Genomic DNA, 26,441 nt, shown 5'->3' on the forward strand with positions numbered 1-26,441 from the left:
ATCAGCCTGGAAAATCTGCTTGATGAATTTGTTTCGTGAGGAATGGACCAACTGGATAATATCGCCGTGAAGGGTGTCTCTGTTTTTCTCCAGAAACCCTGCGGAGAGGAAAAAAAGCAACAGCAGCTAGAAGAGAGATCATTTCTTACAGGTGGTCCTCGACTTACGGACAATTGAGCCCAAATTTTCCATTGCAAAGCAAGTACAGCTTTGCCCCGTTTTACGGCCTCACGCCCATCCGTTGTTAAGCGAATCGCTGTGGTTGCTAAATGAAGCTGGCTTCCTTATTTGACTTTGCTTGTCAGAAGGTCGCAAAAGGGGATCACATGACCCCGTCACAAATACATGACAGTGGCAACCGTCACAAATACTGGGCGGTTGCCAAGCATCCAAATTTTGATTGTGTGATCACAAGGATGCTGCAACGGTTGTAACTCTGAAAAGCGCTCATAAGCCACTTTTTCCCGTGCCTTTCTAACTTCAAACGGTCACTAAATGAATGTTCACAAGCTGAGGACTACTTGTACAGCGTTAGTCCTTGACTTAGGACCATTTGTTTAGTAACCGTCTAAAGCAGGGGTCTTCAAACTTGGCCCTTTTATGACTTGTGGACTTCGACTCCCAGAATTCCTCAGCCAGTGTGCCTGATTTGCTGAGGAATTCTGGGAGTTGAAGTCCACAAGTCATAAAAGGGCCAAAGTTCCCCCATGCTGGCTCAGGAATTCTGGGAGTTGAAGTCCACAAGTCATAAAGGAGCCATAGTTTGAAGACCCCTGCCCTAAAGTTACAGCAGTGCTGAAAAAAAGCGATTCAAAAGCTCTTTTTGCTCTTAACTGTTGCATATCTCAGAAATGACAATTGACAATTGACAATTGGCACTTGACAATTGACTCACATTTATGACGGTGTCCCAGAGTCACGTGATAACCATTTTCAACCTTCCCAGTGGGCTTCTAACAAGCAAAGTCAATCAGTAAGGATTTGCTCAACGACCGTGATGATATGCTTAATGACCACAGCAAAAAAAAGAGTTGCAAAGTCAGGCACGGTCGTGCAATGACTCACTTAATGACTCCATTGCTTAGGGACAGAAGTTCCAGCCCAGCTTGTGGTCATAAGCTGAGGACTATTGGAATTAGGCCATTTCCCTGCCCCAAACCCACAAAACTACCCTTTGTTTCATAGTAGACAACGCCGGCAAAGTGGTTGATGCCAAAGTGGGTGTCGTGGTTGTTTTTCGGTGGGATGTAATTGATGTTCAGCTTGTGCTGAGAATTCAGCTTGTTGAGCATCGTGGCATCTGTTCCCTGCACCAGGAAAAAAAAACACAAAAAAACAGGACAGCCCTGAATTAGGGTTTGTACGGTCAAAAAAATATTTGCAGCTCTGACGTAAGTGATCTGCAGGGTAAACATATAACAGAATAACAAGAGAATAAGAGAATAACAACAGATTAACAACAGAATAATAAAATAACAACAGAATAATAGAACAACAGAGTTGGAAGGGACCTTGAAGGTCATCTAGTCCAACCCCCTGCTCAGGCAGGAAACCCTACATTTCAGAAAAATGGTTGTCCAGTCTTTTCTTAAAAACCTCCAGTGTTGCGGCACCCACAACGTCTGGTGTTCCACTGATTAATTGTCCTCACTGTCAGGAAATTCCTCTTTAATTCCAGGTTGCTTCTCTCCTTGATTAGTTTCCATCCGTTGCTTCTTGACCTGCCTTCAGGCGCTTTGGAGAATAGCTTGACTCCCTCTTCTTTGGGGCAGCCCCTGAGATACTGGAACGCTCCTATCATGTCACCCCTAGTTCTTCTTTTCATTAAATTAGACATACTCAATTCCTGCAACCGTTTCTCATATGTTTTAGCCTCCAGTCCTCGAATCATCTTTGTTGTTCTTCTCACATGAAGACTATAGTATCCGAGAATTAAACCCAGGTCAAAGGAAACGTTGCTTTTGAGGAACTTACCAAATGCCTTAAAGCGTGCAGTATTGTCTACTAATTGTAGCACCGCGTAAAATCTGCGTCCAGTTGGGGAAACATTTGTTACAGGAAGAGATGCATGTCAAAATGTTTGCTTTGAGCCTTTGCAAGTTCCGACAAACTCATAAATGTCTCACCCTTTCTTTTAGGGAAAAAAAGGGGGCTTGAAAATGCCATTCCTGTCCATTCTTTTGCGTTTACAACACCAGTCCCTGCCCTTGCAAAAGGAAATGGGATCTGCAGATGGAGGAAAGCTGGACTGCCCTTGGGCTGGATCACCCACAAAAAGGATTCCTCCACTGAAGCTTGGATCAGGTCCAGACAAGTCAAGTGCTGCTTGAGCAGGGGGCTGGACTAGATGACCTTCAAGGTGCCTTCCAGCTTCTATTCTATTCTATTCTATTCTATTCTATTCTATTCTATTCTATTCTATTCTATTCTATTCTATTCTATTCTATATTCTATTCTGTTCTTTTTTCTATTCTATTCTATTCTATTCTATTCTATTCTATTCTATTCTATTCTATTCTATTCTATTCTATTCTATTCTATTCTGTTCTATTCTATATTTTTATTCTATTCTATTCTATTCTATTCTATTCTATTCTATTCTATATTCAATTCTGTGCTTTTTCTATTCTATTCTATTCTATTCTATTCTATATTTTTATTCTATTCTATTCTATTCTATTCTATTCTATTCTATTCTATTCTATTCTATTCTATTCTATTCTATTCTATTCTATTCTTCTATTCTGTTCTGTTCTATTCTATTCTATTCTATTCTATTCTATTCTATTCTATTCTATTCTATTCTATTCTATTCTATTCTATTCTATTCTATATTTTCTCCTCTCCTCTTCTCTTCTCTTTTCTTTTCTCTTCTCTTCTCCTCTCTTCTCTTCTATTTTATATTTTCTACTCTATTCTGTTCTGTTCTGTTCTGTTCCGTTCCCTTCCATTCCCTTCCCTTCCATTTTATATTCTATTCTATATTCTATTCTATTCTATTCTATTCTATTCTGCTCTGTTCTATTTCTATTTCTATTTCTATTTCTATTTCTATTTCTATTTCTATTTCTATTTCTATTTCTATTTCTATTTCTATTTCTATTTCTATTTCTATTTCTATTTCTTTTCTGTTCTGTTCTGTTCTTCTCTTCTATTTCTATTCTGTTCTGTTCTGTTCTGTTCATATTTCTTAGCTGCAGTGTCAGGAGCAGGGATTTTGGCAATACTTGCCACAGTTTTTAAGTGAATCACTGCAAGTGTTAAGTTAGTAGCACTGAATCTGGCATGCTGGCTGAGGAATTCTGGGAGTTGAAGTCCATAAAAGGGCCACCTTTGAAGAACCCCTGCCATAGATGGAGCATTGGAGGTGTGTATGTGTGGGGGGGGAGGATGTCTTAAAAGTGTCCCTGCAACTTGGCAAAACACCCACCTTGGGGAATTTGCTCTCCTCGTCGATGAGGGAAATGAGGTTCATGGGTTTGATGGCGATCATATCCAGAGCGTCCTGATTGTCCGTGAATTCAATGTGCTGCCAGTTGATGTTTTCCAGGTTGTATTCCTCCTGCTCCAGTTTGAAGACGTGACGGACAAAGAACTGTTGCAGGTTCTCGTTGGCAAAGTTAATGCAGAGCTGCTCGAAGCTGGAGAGCGGAGAAAGGCAGATGGATTTGCCACGGGGGCGACTACCGTGCCACCGGCCCGAGAAGCCTCTCGGAATCCAAATCAGCCACAACGCCAACCGGCGACGGCACCGTCTTTCAACCATCCCGCGCAATCCCCCACTCCCACCAGCACTTCGCCTCCCAGCAACCCTCATCTGACGTGACCTCCTCACTTGACCCATTCACACCTGACCCCTCACAACGCCCACTGACCACACAAAGCCTTTAAAAGCAGAAAAACACGGACACAGGCATTCCCTCCGCTCCGCTGAAGGGGTTACCTAGCCTGGTAACAAAACATTCAGAAAGCAGCCCACAAGCTCGGAGAACAAATCCCCACTCTCGCAGATGGATTTATTGATTTATTCAAGGTTTATGCGGCCTGTATGATTGTTATAAATAACTCGGGGCGGCAAATATGCCTAATGCTCCTTCCTCTTTGTATTTTCCACATAACAACAACCCTGCAAGGTGAGTTGGGCTGAGAGAGAGGGGGACGCATAAAGTCACCCAGCTAGCTTTCAGGCCTAAGGCGGGACTAGAACTCACCGTCTCCTGGTGATTGGCCCAAAGTCACCCAGCTGGCTTTCATGGCTAAGGCAGCATTAGAACTGACTGTCTCCTGGTGATTGGCCCAAAGTCACCCAGCAGGCTTTCATGCCTAAGGCGGGACTAGAACTCACTGTCTCCTGGCGATTGGCCCAAAGTCACCCACCTGGCTTTCATGCCTAAGGCGGGACTAGAACTCACTGACTCCTAGCGATTGGCCCAAAGTCACCCAGCTGGCTTTCATGCCTAAGGTGGGACTAGAACTCACCGACTCCTGGTGATTGGCCCAAAGTCACCCAGCTGGCTTTCATGCCTAAGGCGGGACTAGAACTCACCGACTCCTGGCGATTGGCCCAATGCCACCCATCTGGCTTTCATGCCTAAGGCGGGACTAGAACTCACCGTCTCCTGGCGATTGGCCCAATGCCACTCATTTGGGTTTCACCTAAGCCAAGACTAGAACTCACCATCTCCTGGTGATTGGCCCAAAACTCACTTACGGTAACTACTGTCCCACTTAGCCACGGACATTTTGGGCTCAATCGTGGTTGTGAGGATTACCTGTTCATCAATGTATTTGTTACATCAGAAGTTGGCAGCCCAGAGAGAAAGGGGGGGGGGGACAGACGCTTTTATGCATGCATGCGCATACGGGGCCACAAGCACACAAGTGTCGCAAACAGGACCTCTAGCACCCATGCATCTCTCTGGGTGGTGCTACTGCCTACACGATACAAACGGGGCTGCCAGCACCCGTGTGAAGCTCAGTTCAGTGCTCCTGGTGGCGCTAGCGTAAGTGCGGGTGAGTGTGCGCACATGCGCATGTGCATTGCCAACCACTCATGAGGCCCAGTGGCCAACAGACCATGGACTGGTAGTGGGCTGGGGCCCACAGGCTGGGGCCCCTTATGGTACATCGTAAGGATTTCAGCCTTCAGGCAAATTGACTTGATATTGAAATCTCCACCGTATTGTTATCATCCTGTTGGAAGGGGGAGGGGCATGGATTCCCCTCCCGCATCCCACCTGCCTTTGAGTAAACGTCTCATTCCTTTCCTTAGATGCTACACCTGTTTACTCTGAAGTTCTCAAATCCAAAAATATCCAATAATCCAATGGACCTCCGGATGTTTTTGTTTTGGTGGGAAGGTGGCCGGTAAATGGCCGCGTTGATCTTCTCCACAATCCACACAAAAAGCCTGCCGTAGATGCCCTGGAAATTCAAAAGGAGGGAAAGACAGTCATTAAAATTTATCTCAGCATCCCTCTTTATCATGGCTCTTATGTTCTAGTCTGGTATTTCTCAAACTCGGCTACTTTAAGATGGGTGGACTTCAACTCCCAGAATTCCTGGGCTTCTCAAATTTGGCAACTTTAATATGTTTGGACTTCAACTCCCAGAATTCCTTTCTAGGCTACTTTAAGATGGGTGGACTTCAACTCCCAGAATTCCTGGGCTTCTCAAATTTGGCAACTTTAATATGTTTGGACTTCAATTCCCAGAATTCCTTTCTAGGCTACTTTAAGATGGATGGACCTCAACTCCCAGAATTCCTTTCTAGGGTACTTTAAGATGGGTGGACTTCAACTCCCAGAATTCCTTTCTAGGCTACTTTAAGATAGGTGGACTTCAACTCCCAGAACTCCTGAGCTTCTCGGCTACTTTAAAATGGGTGGACTTCAACTCCCAGAATTCCTGGGCTTCTCAAATTTAGCAACTTTAATATGTTTGGACTTCAACTCCCAGAATCCCTTTCTAGGCTACTTTAAGATGGATGGACTTCAACTCCCAGAAATCCTTTCTAGGCTACTTTAAAATGGGTGGACTTCAACTCCCAGAATTCCTTTCTAGGCTATTTTAAGATGGGTGGACTTGAACTCCCAGAATTCCTGAGCTTCTCAAATTTGGCAACTATAATATGTTTGGACTTCAATTCCCAGAAATCCTTTCTAGGCTACTTTAAAATGGGTGGACTTCAACTCCCAGAATTCCTTTCTAGGCTATTTTAAGATGGGTGGACTTGAACTCCCAGAATTCCTGAGCTTCTCAAATTTGGCAACTTTAATATGTTTGGACTTCAATTCCCAGAAATCCTTTCTAGGCTACTTTAAGATGGATGGACTTCAACTCCCAGAATTCCTTTCTAGGCTACTTTAAGATGGATGGACTTCAACTCCCAGAAATCCTTTCTAGGCTACTTTAAAATGGGTGGACTTCAACTCCCAGAATTCCTTTCTAGGCTATTTTAAGATGGGTGGACTTGAACTCCCAGAATTCCTGGGCTTCTCAAATTTGGCAACTTTAATATGTTTGGACTTCAATTCCCAGAATTCCTTTCTAGGCTACTTTAAAATGGGTGGACTTCAACTCCCAGAATTCCTTTCTAGGCTATTTTAAGATGGGTGGACTTGAACTCCCAGAATTCCTGAGCTTCTCAAATTTGGCAACTATAATATGTTTGGACTTCAATTCCCAGAAATCCTTTCTAGGCTACTTTAAGATGGATGGACTTCAACTCCCAGAATTCCTTTCTAGGCTACTTTAAGATGGATGGACTTCAACTCCCAGAAATCCTTTCTAGGCTACTTTAAAATGGGTGGACTTCAACTCCCAGAATTCCTTTCTAGGCTATTTTAAGATGGGTGGACTTGAACTCCCAGAATTCCTGAGCTTCTCAAATTTGGCAACTTTAATATGTTTGGACTTCAATTCCCAGAATTCCTTTCTAGGCTACTTTAAGATGGATGGACCTCAACTCCCAGAATTCCTTTCTAGGGTACTTTAAGATGGGTGGACTTCAACTCCCAGAATTCCTTTCTAGGCTACTTTAAGATAGGTGGACTTCAACTCCCAGAACTCCTGAGCTTCTCGGCTACTTTAAAATGGGTGGACTTCAACTCCCAGAATTCCTGGGCTTCTCAAATTTGGCAACTTTAATATGTTTGGACTTCAACTCCCAGAATTCATTTCTAGGCTACTTTAAGATGGGTGGACTTCAACACCCAGAATTCCCAAGCTTCTCGGCTACTTTAAGATGGGTAGACTTCAACTCCCAGAATTCCTTTCTAGGCTACTTTAAGATGGGTGGACTTCAACTCTCAGAATTCCTGAGCTTCTCAAATTTGGCAACTATAATATGTGTGGTCTTCAACTCCCAGAATTCCTGAGTTTCTAGACTACTTTAAGATGGGTGGATTTCAATTGCCAGAATTCCTCAGCCAGCATGAATTCTGGGTGTTGAAGTCCACCCATCTTAAAGTGGTCAAGTGTGATTAACAGGGCCCTAAAACCAGTGAGGTTTTTTTGGTGTGTGTGTGTGTGTGTGTGTGTGTGTGTGTGGAACTGAACTGTGAGGTGGAAAAATATTTTCTCTTCCCCTTTTTTTATTTTTTATTTTTCCCTCATCCCATTCTTTAGGGGGGTAAACACAGCAGTGACAATCATAAACATTTCTAATACGGTTTCTAAGGGGCCTTAAATGCTTCTAAGCGCTGCAAACTGTTTGAAGGGTAAGGAAGGGAAAAGTGAACATTGGAAGGGAAAAGAAAGGAGGGAACGAGAAAGAGAAATGGAAAGAAAGAGAAAGAGGAGAAGGGGGAGGGGAAATAAAAAGAAAAAAACGAAGCGCAGGAAAAGTGTACAGAAATAAGTTCTGGTTTTCTTTCATAGCACTTACAAGTATAAACATTAGCTTGCTTTAGGGTTACCGCATTATTTTCATTTTTTTCCTCCCCTACAATCTATTATTTTCTTCCTGTCATAACAACCACGTGTCACTTTTTCTATTCTGTGCAAAAAAACAACAACCCAGAAAAGGGTTTCCAATCATTAAAAATCTTCCAATACTGAACCGTCCTTTGCCTGGAATGGTATTATAAGGTTTCCTGCCTGAGCAGGGGGTTGGACTAGATGACCTCCGAGGTCCCTTCCAACTCTATGGTTATTATTATTATTATTAGATGGGGTCCTCTCTCTCTCTCTAAGAATCTTGGGACGTGTAGTTTTCTCTGAAGAGGGCAGCAAGAAATGGAGGGAAAGCGCCAAGGCGGATTCCATAATTCACCTTCACAAATGCATCTCGGACATCTATGGCCTGCTCCATGCTAAGCGGGGTGGAAACAGTCTCCCCCTTTGTAATAATAGTCCGGCTAGTCAGACAGTTCATCAGATCCTGAGGCTCAACCTAAAAAGCATTAAGGAGAAAAGTTTACGGGAGGTCCTCGACTTACGATGGTCCACTTAATGACCGTTCAAAGTTACAACGGCACGGGAAAAAGTGAACATTTCTCACCCTTGTGACCATCCCCGGGATCACGTGATTTACGATCAGACGCTGGACAAATTTGATTCACCTTTACGACGGTCGCAGCAGCGTCCCGCGGGGGGGGGGGGTTACGTGATCTCCCTTTCGCCACCTTCTGGCCAGCCAAGTCCACGGGGGCGGGGGGGAGGGGGGGGACGCCAGACTCATTTAACAACTGTGTGATTAACGTCACAACTTTAAGCGATTCACTTAAAAACCGGGGCGATAAAATAGGGCAAAACGTCTCGCTTAGCAACATAAATTGGGGGCTCATCTCTGGTCGTAAGTCGAGGGCTGCCTGTACATGGGCTAGTTCTTGTTCTCTTCCGTAGGGGAGTTAGGCACCGGTCACGGTTGCACAAATATGCAGAACTAGCCAATAGTTGAAAGGGACCTTGGAGGTCATCTAGTCCAACCCCCTGCTCAGGCAGGAAACCCTAGAGCATTTCAGAGAAAGTGAACCAATGGTTCTCTATGGGTGCATTTTGCTGAAAACCAAAGTCCTCGACTTATCACCACAAAACGGAGCCCAAAATTGGCAAATCACTGCAGCCATTAAGTGAAGCACGGAGTCATTAACTGAATCTGGCTTTCCCCCATTGACTTGTCTGAAGATTGCAAATTGTGATCGCAAGAGTCCGGGACGTAAATCAATAAATAAATACGACTCATTTGCCAAGCGTCTGAATTTTGATCACGTGACCACGGGGATGCTGCAACAGTTGTGTGAAAAACGGTCCTGTCACTTTTTTCAGTGCCATTGTAACTTTGAGCAGTCACTAAACGAACTGTTGTAAGTCAAGGACTACTTGTATATAGGCAGTTCCGAGTAGAGTGGGTTTTTTTTTGCAGTCATAATATTCAGGTCTCATAAGTTCAGGATGTATTACTATTGTTGTTGTTGTCATTTTGGTTTGCATGTACTTGTGTACTGGAGACAAATTCTTAATGTGTTTAATCACTTGGCCAAATAAATAAAGCATTTAATTCAATTTAATTCAAACTTTCTATTGCTAAACAAAAGTGAATTGCACCTGATTTTACAACCTCTTAATCCTAAACAAGGACTACTTGTAAGCACAGTGGTGGGAAACTATGGCCCCTTCATAACTCGTGGACTTCAACTCCCAGAATTCCTGAGCCAGCATGGGGGAACTATGGCCCCTTCATGACTCGTGGACTTCAACTCCCAGAATTCCTGAGCCAGCATGGGGGAACTATGGCCCCTTCATGACTTGTGGACTTCAACTCCCAGAATTCCTAAGCCAGCATGGGGGAACTATGGCCTCTTCATAACTCGTGGACTTCAACTCCCAGAATTCCTGAGCCAGCATGGGGGAACTATGGCCTCTTTATGTCTTACGGACTTCAACTCCCAGAATTCCTGAGCCAGCATGGGGGAACTATGGCTTCTTTATGTCTTACGGACTTCAACTCCCAGAATTCCTAAGCCAGCATGGGGGAACTATGGCCTCTTCATAACTCGTGGACTTCAACTCCCAGAATTCCTGAGCCAGCATGGGGGAACTATGGCCCCTTCATAACTCGCGGACTTCAACTCCCAGAATTCCTGAGACAGCATGGGGGAACTATGGCCCCTTCATAACTCGTGGACTTCAACTCCCAGAATTCCTGAGCCAGCATGGGGGAACTATGGCCCCTTCATAACTCGCGGACTTCAACTCCCAGAATTCCTAAGCCAGCATAGGGGAACTATGGCCCCTTCATAACTCGCGGACTTCAACTCCCAGAATTCCTAAGCCAGCATGGGGGAACTATGGCCCCTTCATAACTCGTGGACTTCAACTCCCAGAATTCCTGAGCCAGCATGGGGGAACTATGGCCCCTTCATAACTCGTGGACTTCAACTCCCAGAATTCCTGAGCCAGCATGGGGGGACTATGGCCTCTTTATGTCTTACGGACTTCAACTCCCAGAATTCCTGAGCCAGCCATGCGCAGGTCACAAAGGGGCCATAGTTCCTCGCCTCTGCTGTAAGGGAAGGCTTCCTACAGCTTCCACCTAAGCGAGACGGGAGAGAATCCAGCTCACCTCCAGCAACAGCGCAGCGGTTATCAAGGACGCAGAGTGGACAACCTCACAAGCGTCGAGATTGTCGTAGTTCCGGGCTGCAGAAAAGAGAAGCAGAAACAAAATGGTGGCAGAAGTGGGACTGGGGTTTGCGCTCTGTTTATATGCAGGAGGCTTGTTTGCACAGAGGAAACCCCACTGGCTTCTAGCACTGATGATGTTACCCAGTTGGGTAATGAAATGTCTGCAATAAAACATCCCAGATCAGAAAGCACCAAGGACCCCACAGTCTTTTTCCTCCTCCTCCTCCTCCTCCTCCTCCTCCTCCTCCTCCTCCTCCTCCTCCTCCTCCTCCTCCTCCTCCTCCTCCTCCTCTCCACACACCCTACTCCCTCCTAGCACTGATGATGTTCCCTAGTTGGGTCATGAAACGTCTGCAAAGAAAACCACCAAACTCAGAGACCACCAAGGACCCCCTCATTTCAACCCTGAGCTACAAAGCTTCTCCCTGATCGATCGAAATGAACTAAAATGGGAGAGGGTGACCAAATCACGCGAGAGTTCCTACTCCGTTCCTTCACAGCGATGGGGATGCTACCTTCGTATCGCAGGTTTCCCATATGCAGGATGGAAGCCAGAAGTTTGCAGATCTCCCAGTTCTCCGTGTCGGTGAACATGAGGACTTTCATGGCTGCTCGGATGTTGGCGTATTCTTTGCTATCGTCTCTTCCGTCACAGGTAATGCAGTTGCCCTGGTGCAAGGACAAGAGTGTGCAAAGCATTAGAGAGCCTGACATAACTGACCTTTTTGGTCCACAAGCAGGTTATGGCTTAGTTTGAATAGAATAGAGCTGGAAGGGACCTTGGAGGTCTTCTAGTCCAGCCCCCCGCTCAAGCAGGAGAACCTATACCGTCTCAGACAGGTGGCTGTCTAGTCTCTTCTTAAAAACCTCCAGTGATGGAGCACCCACAATTTCTAGGGGTAAGTCGTTCCACTGGATAGAATAGAATTTGTTGTTGTTCTTAGCTGTGAAGTCGTGTCCGACCCATTGCAACCCCATGGACAACGTTCCTCCAGGCCTTCCTGTCCTCTACCATCTTCTGGAGTCCATTTATTTTATTTTATTTAAGCTCACGCCTACTGCTTCAGTGATAGAATAGAATATCCGTGGGCTGTTGGGCTTTTAAATGGGACATAATCTTATGCAGAATTGACTTGGGAGGCCGGTGTGTGGTGTAGTTGGTCCACATGGTGTGGTAGGATGGAGGGTTTGTTGTCACTGTGTGTTGGGGGGAGAGAGCATGGGGGGAGGCTCAGCTAATCTCAATGTACACATGTTGTACTTTGACAATAAAGGTTTATTATTATTAATAGAGTAGTGTAGTGTAGTGTAGTGTAGTGTAGTGTAGTGTAGAGTAGAATAGAATAGAATAGAATAGAATAGAATAGAATAGAATAGAATAGAATAGAATAGAATAGAATAGAATAGAATAGAATAGAATAGAATAGAATTTAGAATAGAATTTAGAATTGAAGAAAGAATAGAATAGAATAGAATAGAATAGAATAGAATAGAATAGAATAGAATAGAATAGAATAGAATAGAATAGAATAGAATAGAATTTAGAATTGAAGAAAGAATAGAATAGAATAGAATAGAATAGAATAGAATAGAATAGAATAGAATAGAATAGAATAGAATAGAATAGAATAGAATAGAATAGAATAGAATAGAATAAGAATCTGGAAGGGACCTTGGAGGTCTTCTAGTCCAGCCCCCTGCTCAAGCAGGAGAACCTATACCATCTCAGACAAGTGACTATCTAGTTTCTTCTCAAAAACCTCCAGTGATGAAGCACTCACAACGTCTGGTGGCAAGCTGTTCCACTGGTTAATTGTCCTCACTGTTAGGAAGTTTCTCCTTGATTCCAGGTTGGTCAATGGGTCATGTGGTCAGTGGGTCATGTGACCGGCTGGTCATATCGTGTGACGTGCCATGTGACCAGCTGGTGATGCCGTGCAAAGGTCACTAAGTGAAGCGGCAGTCGATGCCATCATTGGTTGCTCCCTCAATTGATACAATTGATCCTTATGGGTTTTGAGGCTGCTTCCAAATTGATTGATCCGTTGGCAAAATATCAGGCTTCTACACCGGCTGTGTGGTGGCATGTCCTGTCATGTGGCATGACCAGCTGGTCACATGACCCACCGACCATATGAGAGTAATAAAATCAGAGAACAACTGAAACAAGATGCTACAAACAGAGTCCCCCCCCCCCCGAGGATGTTACCTAGCCCAGTGACAAAATGTTCGGAAGCTCAACAGCAAAGCCCGGAGAACAAACCACCATCAACATCAGGGGTCTTCAAACTTGGCCCCTTCATGACTTGCAGACTTCAACTCCCAGAATTCCTCAGCCAGCGTGGGGGAAAGTTTGGCCTCTTCATGACTCGGGGACTTCAACTCCCAGAATTCCTGAGCCAGCATGGGGGAACTGTGGCCCCTTCATGACTCGTGGACTTCAACTCCAAGAATTCCTCAGCCAGCATGGGGGAAATGTGGCCCCTTCATGATTTGAGGACTTCAACTCCCAGAATTCCTCAGCCAGCGTGGGGGAAAGTTTGGCCTCTTCATAACTCGGGGACTTCAACTCCCAGAATTCCTGAGCCAGCATGGGGGAGCTGTGGCCCCTTCTTGACTGGTGGACTTCAACTCCCAGAATTCCTCAGCCAGCATGGGGGAAATGTGGCCCCTTCATGATTTGAGGACTTCAACTCCCAGAATTCCTCAGCCAGCGTGCCTGGCTGAGGAATTCTGGGAGTTGAAGTCCACAAGCCATCAAAGGGCCAGGTTTGAAGACCCCTGATCAACATCTATCACCAGAGCTACAAAAATTTTCTGTCACCTTTGTTTTGTTTGTTAAAAATAAAATGTATTGTAAAACTCTTTAATAAAAAAAATATATATCTGTCACAGCTTTATGACAGCTGTGCAGAAAAAGGAGATTGGAAAAATTATTTGTTTTAACCTCTTACCATGGAAAGATAATTATAATCGGCTGCTTTTTTAAGCCCCAGCATTTTTTTCTGCTCCGAGCTCATTCCTTTCAGCATGCAATAAAATATGTGATAGTTCCTCTCATCTTGAGCCTGAGGAAAAAGAGGAGAGGTGAAACGTTACAACAGAGCTGGGAGGGACCTTGGAGGTCTTCTAGTCCAGCCCCCTTCTCAAGCAGGAGACCCTATCCCATTTCAGACAAATGATTGTCCAGTCTTTTCTTAAAATCCTCCAGTGATGTGAAGTACCCACAACTTCTGGAGGCAGGTGGTTCCACTGGTTAATTGTTCTCACTGTCAGGAAATTCCTCCTTAATTCCAGGTTGCTTCTCTCCTTGGTTAGTTTCCATCCGTTGCTTCTTGTCTGTCTTGTTTGAACAATCAGATCTGGATTCTTTTCTTCCCAACTGTCTTGCGAGGTAGGACATCCCCCCAACAGGAGAGCCCCCCCCCGTCTTGCCGAGAAGGCGGGTGAGGTGGATACAGGTAATCCTCAATTGGCCATCACAACTGAACTGAAATTTCCCATGGCTAAGCCAGATAGTTGTTAAGGGAGGCTTCCCCCATTTTACGACCTTCCTTGCCACGGTTGTTAAGCGAATCGCTGCAGTTGTGCAGGTAACAACACGGCTGTTAAGTGAATCTGGCTCCCCCATTGTCTTTGTTTGTCAGAAGGTCACAAAAGGAGATCACATGATCCCGGGATATGGCGACCGTCATAAATACAGGGTCGTGTTAGAATTTTGATCACGAGACCGTGGGGATGCTGCCCGTCGTAAGTGTGAAAAGCGGTCGTAAGTCACTTTTTTCACTGCTGTTGTAACTTCGAATAGTCACTAAGGCAGGGGTAGGCAACCTCGGCTCTTATGACTCATGGACTTCAACACCCAGAATTCCTGAGCTCAGGAATTCTGGGAGTTGAAGTCCATGAGTCATAAAAGAGCTGAGGTTGCCTACCCCTGCACTAAGGGAATGGTTGTAAGTCAAGGATTATCTGTACATCTAAGGGGGTGCCTGTAAGGGATGCTTACCTGTCGACAGACGCGGGATTTCTCCAACAGGTACTGCTCAATTTTGGCTCCTTCAATCGCCCCTCGCTTGTTGAAATGGATGTCAATGTATTTGCCAAACCGGCTTGAATTGTCGTTGCGAATGGTCTTCGCATTCCCAAAAGCTAACAGAGCATAAACAGACAAAGGGGTAACCAGGTTTGCGCTGGGCCATTTCTTCTAAATCAGGTTTAAATGGGACACTGGATCCAATAAAGAAGCACTTAGGTCAGGGGTGGGGAACTATGGCCCCTTTATGACTTGTGGAACTCCCAGAATTCCTGAAGTAGCATGGGGGAACTATGGCCCCTTAATGACTTGAGGACTTCAACTCCCAGAATTCCTCAGCCAGCATGGGGGAACTATGGCCCCTTCATGCCTTTTGGACTTCAACTCCCAGAATTCCTGAGCCAGCATGGGGGAACTATGGCCCCTTCATGACTCGTGGACTTCAACTCCCAGAAATTCCTGAGCCACCATGGGGGAAGTATGGCCCCTTCATGACTTGTGGACTTCAACTCCCAGAATTCCTGAGCCAGCATGGGGAAACTATGGCCCCTTCATGACTGGTGGACTTCAACTCCCAGAATTCCTCAGCCAGCATGGGGGAACTATGGCCCCTTCATGACTCGTGGACTTCAACTCCCAGAAATTCCTGAGCCACCATGGGGGAAGTATGGCCCCTTCATGACTTGTGGACTTCAACTCCCAGAATTCCTGAGCCAGCATGGGGAAACTATGGCCCCTTCATGACTGGTGGACTTCAACTCCCAGAATTCCTGAGCCACCATGGGGGGAAGTATGGCCCCTTCATGACTGGTGGACTTCAACTCCCAGAATTCCTGAGCCAGCATGGGGAATCTATGGCCCCTTCATGACTGGTGGACTTCAACTCCCAGAATTCCTGAGCCACCATGGGGGAAGTATGGCCCCTTCATGACTGGTGGACTTCAACTCCCAGAATTCCTCAGCCAGCATGGGGAATCTATGGCCCCTTCATAACTGGTGGACTTCAACTCCCAGAATTCCTGAGCCACCATGGGGGGAAGTATGGCCCCTTCATGACTCATGGACTTCAACTCCCAGAATTCCTGAGCTAGCATGGGGAATCTATGGCCCCTTCATGACTGGTGGACTTCCCCCATTGACTTGGCTTGTTGGAAGTTGGATGGGAAAGGTGCAAATGGAGATCACATGACCCCAGGATGCTGCAACCATCATAAATACATGCCAGTTGCCAAGCATCCAAATTTTGATCAAATGGCCATGGGGATGCTGCAACAGTCATAAATGTGAGGACCGATGTCAGTGCTGTGGTAACTTCAAATGATTCTTCCTCCCTCCCTCCCTTTCCTTCCTTTCCTTCTTTCTCCCTCCCTTCCTTCCTCCCTCCCTCCCTTCCTCTCCCCTTCCTTTTTTTCTTCCTTCCTCCCTCCCTTCCTCCTTTCCTTCCTTTCCTTCTTCCTCCTTCCTTCCTCTCTCCCTCCCTTCCTCTTCCCTTCCTTCCTTCCTTCTTTCCTTCCTTCCTCCCTTCCTCTCCCCTTCCTTTTTTCTTCCTCCCTCCCTTCCTCCTTTCCTTCCTCCTTCCTTCCTCTCTCCCTCCCTTCCTCTCCCCTTCCTTCCTTCTTTCCTTCCTTCTTCCCTTCCTCTCCCCTTCCTTTTTTCTTCCTTCCTCCCTCCCTCCTTCCTTTCCTTCTTCTTCCCTCCCTCCCTTCCTTTCCGTCTTCCTCCCTCCTTCTCTCTCTTCCTTCCTTCCTTCCTTCCTTCCTTCCTTCCTTCCTCCCTCCCTCCCTCCTTTCCTTCCTTTCCTTCTTCCTCCTTCCTTCCTTCCTTCCTTCCCTCCCTCCCTCCCTCCTTCCCTCCCTTCCTCCCTCCCTTCCTTCCTTCCTTCCTTCCTTCCTTCCTTCCTTCCTTCCTTCGACGTGTGAGAAATGGCCATAGGTGCCTTTTTCAGGTCTGTTTCTAACTTCCAATGCTCCCTAAGCAAATGGTCGTAAGCTGAGGACTCCCTGCCGACGAGACTGCCACTGGCTCCCTGCAAGGCCTGGGGTCAGACCGGAAGCATCCCCCCCCCACCACACGGCCTCCCCCCTGGCCAGGCCCAGAGTCTCACCTTCCAAGATGGGGTTGGCTTCCAGGACTTGTTGCTCGATCCAGGAATGCTGCCCGCTAATGGCTGCCAGGAACTGCAGGATCAGCTTGGTGCTTTCCGTCTTCCCCGCGCCCGACTCGCCACTGCGACAGCGACATTTTTTTAAAAAAAACAGTGCAGGTAACACCTCGACTTACGACCACAGTTGAGCCCCACATTTTTGTTGTTAAGGGAGACATTTGGTTAAGTGAGTTTTGCCCCACCTTATGAGCTTTCTTGCCAGAATTGTTAAGGAATCACTACAGTTAACAAAAATAACAGAGTCAGAAGGGACCCTGGAGGTCATCTAGTCCAACCCACTGCTCAAACAAGAGACCCTATCTATCCCATTCCAGACAAAGGGCAGTCCAGTCTCTTCTTGAAAACCTCCAGTGTTGGAGCATTCACAGCTTCTGGAGGCAAGGAGTTCCGCTGGTTAATTGTTCTGACTGTCAGGAAGTTTCTCCTTAGTTCTAGGTTGCTTCTCTCCTTGATTAGTTTAATAATAAAGTTGGAAGGGATCTTGGAGGTCATCTAGTCCAACCCCCTGCTCAAGCAGGAAACTCTACCATTCCAGAAAAATGATTGTCCAGTCTCTTCTTAAAAACTTCCAGTGTTGGAGCATTCACCGCTTCTGGAGGCAAGGAGTTCCGCTGGTTAATTGTCCTCACTGTCAGGAAGTTTCTCCTTAATTCCAGGTTGCTTCTTTTTTTTTCCCCGTTAAGCTTCCGCCTTACTTCTTGTCTTGCCCCCAGGTGTTTTGGAGAATAGGTGGATTTCCACCCCCACCCCCACCCCCCAACTCAGTTGTTAAACAAGGCTGGCTTTGCTTGTCAGAAGGTCGCAAAAGGGGATCACGTGACCCCGGGATGCTGCAGCCGTCCTAAATATGAGTCAGTTGCCAAGCGTCCGAATTTTGATCACCTGACCGTAGGGGGATGCTGTGAAAAATGGTCACAAAGCACTTTCTCCAGTGTCGTCGTAAGTTCAGACGGTCACTAAATGAAGCGTTGTAAGTCGAGGACTGGCTATAATGCAAAATTTGTAAAAAAAAGAGTGTCAGCGACAGTTCCGCCTCCCTCTTTGATGTCCCCTCGGCAACAGTCTCTTCCTTCAACTTTCCCTGAGCTCCAGGCAACGGACAAAAGACTTTTCCTCTCCCCAGTGTTATATCCGCACAACTATCTTGCGAGGTAGGCTGGGTTGAGAAATGCTAGCTGACCTAAAGTCACCCGCTGAGTTTCTCACAGATAATCCAGGTTGGATGATATCCTGGTCTTCAGAACATCTCCAGATCACGCTACTCAAATTTCATGGGAAAGTGGCTGGCTTTCTCGATTTGTTTCTTAATTATTATTATTATTTTTTTAGCAAAAATACGGATGGAAATGGGCGGGATAGGTCTGTGCATGATAAAACACATCCACTTTTACACTCTGCGGACTATTCTGACCCCCTCAAGCTGGATAAATAGACTGGGAAAATCAGACACACTTTTGTTCACCCACTTTTGTTTCTTTCTGAAGACATGTTAAGCCATGTGCTTCGTTTTCAAAGGATACCAGCATCTCTTGTGGCAGGAATCAACGAGGTCTAGCCTCTTAGATGGAATAAAGGTGAACCGGTTTTTTTGAGTCAGGAACTGTGATGTGCAGAACTTATTTTCTTTCTTTCTTTCTTTCTTTCTTTCTTTCTTTCTTTCTTTCTTTCTTTCTTTCTTTCTTTCTTTCTTTCTTCTTCCTTTCCTTTCCTTTCTTCTTTCTTTCTTTCTTTCTTTCTTTCTTTCTTTCTTTCTTTCTTTCTTTCTTTCTTTCTTTCTTTCTTTCCTTTCTTTCTTTCTTTCTTTCTTTCTTTCTTTCTTTCTTTCTTTCTTTCTTTCTTTTTCTTCCTTTCCTTCCTTCCTTCCTTTTCATTTCTTTCCTTTCTTTCTTTCTCTTTCTTTCCCTCACTTTCCTTCGTTCTTTCTTTCTTTCTCTTTCTTTCTTCCTTTCCTTTCTCTTTTCTTTTCTTTTCTTTCTTTCTTTCTTTCTTTCTTTCTTTCTTTCTTTCTTTCTTTCTTTCTTTCTTTTTCTTCCTTTCCTTCCTTCCTTCCTTTTCATTTCTTTCCTTTCTTTCTTTCTCTTTCTTTCCCTCACTTTCCTTCGTTCTTTCTTTCTTTCTCTTTCTTCCTTTCCTTTCCTTTCTTTTCTTTCTTTTCTTTCTTTCTTTCTTTCTTTCTTTCTTTCTCTTCCCTTTCTTTCTTTCTTTCTTTCTTTCTTTCTTTCTTTCTTTCTTTCTTTCTTTCTTCCTTTCCTTCCTTCCTTCCTTTTCCTTCCTTTCTTTCCTTTCTTTCTTTCTCTTTCTTTCCCTCACTTTCCTTCGTTCTTTCTTTCTCTTTCTTTCTTTCCTTTCTTTCTTTCTTTTTTCTTTCCTTTCCTTTCCTTTCCTTTCTTCTTTCTTTCTTTCTTTCTTTCTTTCTTTCTTTCTTTCTTTCTTTCTTTCTTTCTTTCTTTCTTTCTTTCTTTCTTTCTTTCTTTCTTTCTTCTTTCTTTCTTTCTTTCTTTCTTTCTTTCTTTCTTTCTTTCTTTTCTCTTTCTTTCTTTCTTTCTTTCTTTTCTTTTTCTTCCTTCCTTCCTTCCTTCCTTTCCTTTCTTTCCTTTCTTTCTTTCTCTTTCTTTCCCTCAATTTCCTTCGTTCTTTCTTTCTTTCTCTTTCTTCCTTTCCTTTCTTTTCTTTCTTTCTTTCTTTCTTTCTTTCTTTCTTTCTTTCTTTCTTTCTTTTTCTTCCTTTCCTTCCTTCCTTCCTTTTCATTTCTTTCCTTTCTTTCTTTCTCTTTCTTTCCCTCACTTTCCTTCGTTCTTTCTTTCTTTCTCTTTCTTTCCTTTCCTTTCTTTTCTTTTTCTTCCTTTCCTTCCTTCCTTCCTTTTCCTTTCTTTCCTTTCTTTCTTTCTCTTTCTTTCCCTCAATTTCCTTCGTTCTTTCTTTCTTTCTCTTTCTTTCCTTTCCTTTTCTTTTCTTTCTTTCTTTCTTTCTTTCTTTCTTTCTTTCTTTCTTTCTTTTTCTTCCTTTCCTTCCTTCCTTCCTTTTCATTTCTTTCCTTTCTTTCTTTCTCTTTCTTTCCCTCACTTTCCTTCGTTCTTTCTTTCTTTCTCTTTCTTCCTTTCCTTTCTTTTCTTTTTTCTTTCTTTCTTTCTTTCTTTCTTTCTTTCTTTCTTTCTTTCTTTCTTTCTTTCTTTCTTTCTTTCTTTCTTTCTTTTTCTTCCTTTCCTTCCTTCCTTCCTTTTCATTTCTTTCCTTTCTTTCTTTCTCTTTCTTTCCCTCACTTTCCTTCGTTCTTTCTTTCTTTCTCTTTCTTCCTTTCCTTTCTTTTCTTTCTTTCTTTCTTTCTTTCTTTCTTTCTTTCTTTTTTCTTTCTCTTCCTTTCTTTCTTTCTTTCTTTCTTTCTTTTTCTCTTTCTTTCTTTCTTTCTTTTTCTTCCTTTCCTTCCTTCCTTCCTTTTCCTTTCTTTCCTTTCTTTCTTTCTCTTTCTTTCCCTCAATTTCCTTCGTTCTTTCTTTCTTTCTCTTTCTTCCTTTTCTTTCTTTCTTTCTTTCTTTCTTTCTTTCTTTCTTTCTTTCTTTCTTTCTTTCTTTTTCTTCCTTTCCTTTCCTTTCTTTTCTGTCTTTCTTTCTTTCTTTCTTTCTTTCTTTCTTTCTTTCTCTTCCTTTCCCTTTCTTTCTTTCTTTCTTTCTTTCTTTCTTTCTTTCTTTCTTTCTTTCTTTCTTTTTCTTTCCTTCCTTCCTTCCTTCCTTCCTTTCTTTCCTTTCTTTCTTTCTCTTTCTTTCCCTCACTTTCCTTCATTCTTTCTTTCTTTCTCTTTCTTCTTTCCTTCCTTCTTTTTTCTTCTTTCTTCCTATCTCTTTCTAGGCCTCTCTTTCTCTTTCTTCCTTTCCTTTCTTTCTTTCTTTGATGGATAGAAACTAACCAAGGAACAATCCAGCCTAGAACTCAGAAGAAACTTCCTGACAGCGCAAACAATTAGTGGGACGGCTTGCCTCCAGAAGTTGCGGATGCTCCATCGCTGGAGCCTTTTCAGAAGAGATTGAAACGGCTCTCTGTCTGAAACGGGAGAGTTTTTCCCTGCCTGAGCAGGGGGGTTGGGCTAGATGACCTCCAAGGTCCCTTCCAACTCTGTTATTCTGTTGCCCAGTGAGGCTTTCCTACAGGGCAAGGAAATATGGAGCTGGGAATGTCTGGTGGGCAGGAAGAGGGCAAGGCGGGACCCTCCGTAGCAGTTCACAGAGTAGATCTAATAGATATGTGGATAATTGTTTTAGTCCGGCAAGATTCAGTCTGTAGGTGAAGAGCAATAAAAAAACTACTCAGAACTTCTTGTTCTTTGGGCATTACTCCAGAGGAGAACAGTGCCAAGACCACGATGGAGCCCGTTATCTCCCCACTTGCCTTATAATACAGCACTGGTCCCTGTTGTTCCTTTGCATGTTGAAGTAGCAATTGTCTGCGATGGCAAAAATGTGGGGAGGCATCTCCCCAATCTTTTTGTTGGTGTAGAGACGTATCTGATCTGGGGAGTAAATGGGAAGCAGCTGGTAGGGATTTACGGCCACCAGGATGGAGCCCGTGTACGTCTGGAGAGTGAAGAGAAATAAATACACATACACACGTGCACAGACACGAGGACAGAGAGTAAGAAAAATTGGGCCAGGTCAGACCGTGGATCTGGCTACGAGATCGGCCACTTCACGATAAGGGTTAAATAATAATAATAATAATAATAATAATAATAATAATAATAATAATAATAATAATAATAATAATGATGATGATGATGATGATGATGATGATAATAATAATAGTTGTTGTTGTTGTTATTGTTGTTATTGCTGTTATTATTGTTATTGTGCTTGTTATACCAGATAGTTCTGACTGCAGAGAATTTTTGACCAGTTAATCCTTCCAATGTAGTAGGAGTAATAGTAGGTAGGGGTAATAGTAAGTAGCAAGGTCTACTAGGTTTGGTATTTTTGACTGTTGGATTTTGTTATAGTCATTATGCTGGCAGTTTAATAATGAATACTTTATTAATTGTTTCATTTAGGAAAGTAAACCAATATTTAAGTGTTAGGATAGCAGCAGCTGAAACGGTTAATTGTTGTCTTTGTTATTATGCTGACAAATTAAGAATAATAAAAAAATACTTTAACCTGGAGTCATAGCAAAAAAGCAACCTAACCTTTTATCTAGTCCTCATCCAGCATGGAGTTCAACTCCCAGAATTCCCCCAGTCAGAATGGGTAGCCTTCAACTCCCAGAATCCCCCGGCCAGCCATACAAGCTGGGGAATACTGGGAATTGCAACCTCTCCCTCATCTTAAAGTCACCCTCTTAGGGAAACGTGGCTGTACATTCCTAAGCAGAAAATGCTACTTCACGGTTGCAAAAATGGAGCTCCCGTTTTTCCCCCACGATCTGTGGGAAAAAGAAAGTTACAAACCGTCCCCATTCCACCCCACAACAAGTGCTGCACACACACACACACACACACACACACACATCCCTCCCAGACAAGCTAAGCCTTCTCCTGAGGTCCTTGCTCTCTCTCTCTCTCTCTCTCTTTTTTTTTTTTTTTTTTTTGCAAAGCTGCAAAACCATGCAGCGAGCAACCAGGTTAGGGGTGGTGGACATAAATGGTCCCCCTCCCAAGCAAAGCAAGCAGACGGAAGCGATCCGCAAAACGTAGCATCAAATAAAGAGCGGAGCGTAAGACAGTGCGACAACAAGGCACTTGGCATACTTACCCTTCCGCCACAGTTAGTCTAGGTTTCAAAGCAGAGGGAGGAGGAAAGTGTTATTTTGGGTTCAAATAACCTTTTCTCCAAGGAGGAGGGGAGAGGAAACAGTACAGAGGAGAGGGGAGGGGAGGAGAGGAGAATAGAATATAAAATTTAGAATACAGTAGACTAGAGCAGGGCTTTTCAACCAGCGGTACGGGTACCACCTGTGGTACGTTGGCACCTGGCAGGTGGTACGCGATCATCCTAGAGAAGTGGTAGCGGGGGAGGGGAATGAGCTGAACCGGTGGCAGCACCGCACAAGCCGGAGCGAGAGACGGCTGGAGCTGCAGGGCTGTCGGGGCTCAGCGGAAGCGCCAGGATCAGCGCCAGGATCCAGCCGGAGCTCTGCACTAATCCTGGCGCTTCTACTGAGCCCAGAAGAAGCGCCGATCAGCTGGAATGTTGCAGCATCTCCAGGCTCTTGTGATTTACATTCAGATGCTTGGCAACTGATTCATATTTATGACGGTCACAGCGTCCCAGGGTCACGTGAAGTGACCAAAACCTGCTGCAACCACCCAGCAGAAGGGGGGGGGGATAAAAACCAAACACCCCCCCCACCCCACCCCACCTGCCAATCCTCAACAGAAATGCTCACAACCATGAAAACCTCGGACAGGAGGAAGAGCGCCACCAGGCGGGCGGGCAGGCAGGCGTCTTGCTCGGCTGTGGCTTGGGGGGGGGCTTTTCTCAGTGCCATTGTAACTTTGAGCAGTCACTAAGCGAACTATTGCAAGTCGAGGACTACCTGGACTTCATCACTTTTTTCCTTTTCTTTTTTTTTTTGGTCATCAAGTTTTGGACCCCTTGCTAGGCGACTGGTGGTACTCGGATGTTGCCCTATCCTAAAAATGGTACGATGGGTGAAAAGGTTGAAAAGCCCTGGAGTAGAGTAGAGTAAAATAAAATACAAGGTCTGTTATATATTTTCACATGATCACATGGGGCACTTCAACGGTCATAGATATGAATGATGTGCCGAGTGCCCTTTTGATGCCCTGACCGCGGGCGATGCTGCAACAGCAAAACCATCATCCGTCGCTTTGCTGATGTAACTTTTGTCTACGGAGATGCTTTTTCCAAGAGACGTTTCGCTTCTCATCCAAGAAGCTTTGCATTGATAGAAATTGACTCAGAGACTGAACTTGTTAAAGACTGTATGATAAAGTGGGCTCAGAATTTTCAAGAAGTCATTACAATGGATACCTGGGAAAAGATTTGGGTGAGAAATGTAAAATTTACGCAAGCTCAAAACTTAAGAGAGAATTTTTATAAGATGTTTTATAGGTGGCATTTAGATCCTAAAAAATTAGCAAGTATGTATCCAAACTGCCAGCCCAAATGTTGGAGGTGTGGTGGTGAAGATGCAATGTATTTTCATGTATGGTGGACCTGTAAAAAGGTTAAAGGTTTTTGGATTAAAATTTGGTGGAATATGCAAAAGATATTTAAGAAAAGGATAAAGTTTTGTCCGCAACTGTTTTTACTGGGCATTATTACGGACACTACTGTTGTGGACACTAAGTTGATCTTGAATTTAATTACGGCAGCGAGACTTTTAATAGGGCAATTTTGGAAGAAGGAAGAACTGCCGACTATAGAAGAATGGACTTTAAAAGTTTCCAACCTGGCGGAAATGGCAAAGATTTCAGCGTATTTGAAAGACCAATCGCAACAGAGATATATTGTGGAGTGGAGAAGATGGATTGATTATATCCAGAATAAATATGGGACTAAAAAGTTTCACCTAGCATTTGAATAAGTATTGATGTGATATTTATATTGCTTGTAGTTAGTTTACAAGAGTTAAAGTGCGATAGATTTAATAGTTTATTGTCGTTTGCATAAGGTAGACTATGATTGTTTGTATTTTTATACCCTGTATTGAGCTCTGGGAAGTCGGGGAGGGGGGAGGGGGAAGGGAGGGAGGTGTTGGGGAGGGTTGGGGAGAGGGGAGGGGGTGGGGAGGGGGTTTGCTTTGTTAAAAAATGTATTGTAAAACTTTTCAATAAAAAAAAAGAAGCTTCTTCAGTTGGAAGAAGCTTCTTGGATGAGAAGCGAAAGGTCTTCCAGGAAAGACAAAGAAAGTCCAGTTGCCTTTCGAAAAACAGCGCCTTTGGGGACGTTGTAACTGTTGTAATTCGAGGACTAGCTGTAGAATGAATAGAAGTGAATAGCATCATCTAAATGAAGAAAAAAAATTTCAAATAACTCTTCCATCGAGGGAAACACTTACATAAATCAGGCACTCCCGATAGCGGATGAGGAGATTTCGCAGAATGCCGGCCTCGTTCAGATCCCCCAGACGTATCATGTCTTCCACCCCATGGATAGAAGTGGGGTGCATCGGTTTGATGTGAGTGGCATTTTGAGGAGAGACCCAGTGCTCCTGAAATCAATCCATCAATCCATCAATAATCAAGCAAGTCCCATCCGTGGAGATCCAGATGGAAAGGAAGGGACGCACGAAGCCAGCAGATCAAGTTGAGCATCGAACTGCGCATGGTTAAAGCACCGGCGCAAATGCTTCACAATGTGGGCTGCTTTGCAGACCACCTTACGGAACTGAATAGAATGGAGTAGAGTAGAAATAAGAATAGAATGCAGTAGAGTAGAAATAAGAATAGAACGGAGTAGAGTAGAGTAAAAATAAGAAGATTAGAGTAGAGTAGAAATAAGAATAGTAAAGTAGGTAGAAACAAGAATATAGAGTAGAGTAGAAATAGGAATAGAATAGAGTAGAAATAAGAATAGAATAGAATAGAATAGAATAGAATAGAATAGAATAGAATAGAATAGAATAGAATAGAATAGAATAGAATAGAATAGAATAGAATAGAATAGAATAGAATAGAATAGAATAGAAAATATGGAATGGAATGGAATGGAATGGAATGGAATAGAATAGAATAGAATAGAATAGAATAGAATAGAATAGAATAGAATAGAATAGAATAGAATAGAATAGAATAGAATGGAATGGAATGGAATGGAATGGAATGGAATGGAATGGAATGGAATGGAATGGAATGGAATGGAATGGAATGGAATAGAATAGAATAGAATAGAATAGAATAGAATAGAATAGAATAGAATAGAATAGAATAGAATAGAATAGAATAGAACAGAATAGAAAATATGGAATGGAATAGAATAGAATAGAATAGAATAGAATAGAATAGAATAGAATAGAATAGAATAGAATAGAATAGAATAGAATAGAATAGAATAGAAAATATGGAATAGAATAGAATAGAATAGAATAGAATAGAATAGAATAGAATAGAATAGAATAGAATAGAATAGAATAGAATAGAATAGAATAGAATAGAATAGAATAGAATAGAATAGAATAGAATAGAATAGAATAGAAAATATGGAATAGAATAGAATAGAATAGAATAGAATAGAATAGAATAGAATAGAATGGAATGGAATGGAATGGAATGGAATGGAATGGAATGGAATGGAATAGAATAGAATAGAATAGAATAGAATAGAATAGAATAGAATAGAATAGAATAGAATAGAAAATATGGAATAGAATAGAATAGAATAGAATAGAATAGAATAGAATAGAATAGAATAGAATAGAATAGAATAGAATGGAATGGAATGGAATGGAATGGAATGGAATGGAATGGAATGGAATGGAATGGAATGGAATGGAATGGAATAGAATAGAATAGAATAGAATAGAATAGAATAGAATAGAATAGAATAGAATAGAATAGAATAGAATAGAATAGAATAGAATAGAATAGAATAGAATAGAATTCATTATTGGCCCAGTGTGATTGGACACACAAAGAATTCGTCTCCTTTGGTTTGGTGATTGGACACA

General features: G+C 43.4%; 1 protein-coding gene across 3 annotated transcripts in view; it reads right to left on the minus strand.

Moving 5' to 3' along the window:
- Positions 1-26,441, minus strand: part of MYO7A (myosin VIIA) — a 95,355-nt gene that overhangs the window by 68,205 nt on the left and 709 nt on the right. For all 3 annotated transcript variants that reach the window (XM_081327789.1, XM_081327791.1, XM_081327790.1), the window contains exons 2-13: positions 24,834-24,986; positions 21,207-21,391; positions 16,767-16,888; positions 14,636-14,778; positions 13,584-13,697; positions 11,145-11,298; positions 10,568-10,644; positions 8,276-8,395; positions 5,282-5,424; positions 3,431-3,641; positions 1,172-1,307; positions 1-98 (exon numbers count right to left, since the gene is read on the minus strand). The exon at positions 1-98 is cut by the window's left edge and continues 9 nt beyond it. In XM_081327789.1, coding sequence (XP_081183915.1) covers positions 1-98; positions 1,172-1,307; positions 3,431-3,641; positions 5,282-5,424; positions 8,276-8,395; positions 10,568-10,644; positions 11,145-11,298; positions 13,584-13,697; positions 14,636-14,778; positions 16,767-16,888; positions 21,207-21,391; positions 24,834-24,986 — 1,656 coding nt within the window. The remainder of the gene's footprint in view (positions 99-1,171; positions 1,308-3,430; positions 3,642-5,281; positions 5,425-8,275; positions 8,396-10,567; positions 10,645-11,144; positions 11,299-13,583; positions 13,698-14,635; positions 14,779-16,766; positions 16,889-21,206; positions 21,392-24,833; positions 24,987-26,441) is intronic.

The sequence above is a fragment of the Vipera berus genome, assembly GCF_964194415.1.
Source record: "Vipera berus genome assembly, chromosome: 4".
In the NCBI taxonomy this organism is placed as follows: Eukaryota; Metazoa; Chordata; class Lepidosauria; order Squamata; family Viperidae; genus Vipera; species Vipera berus.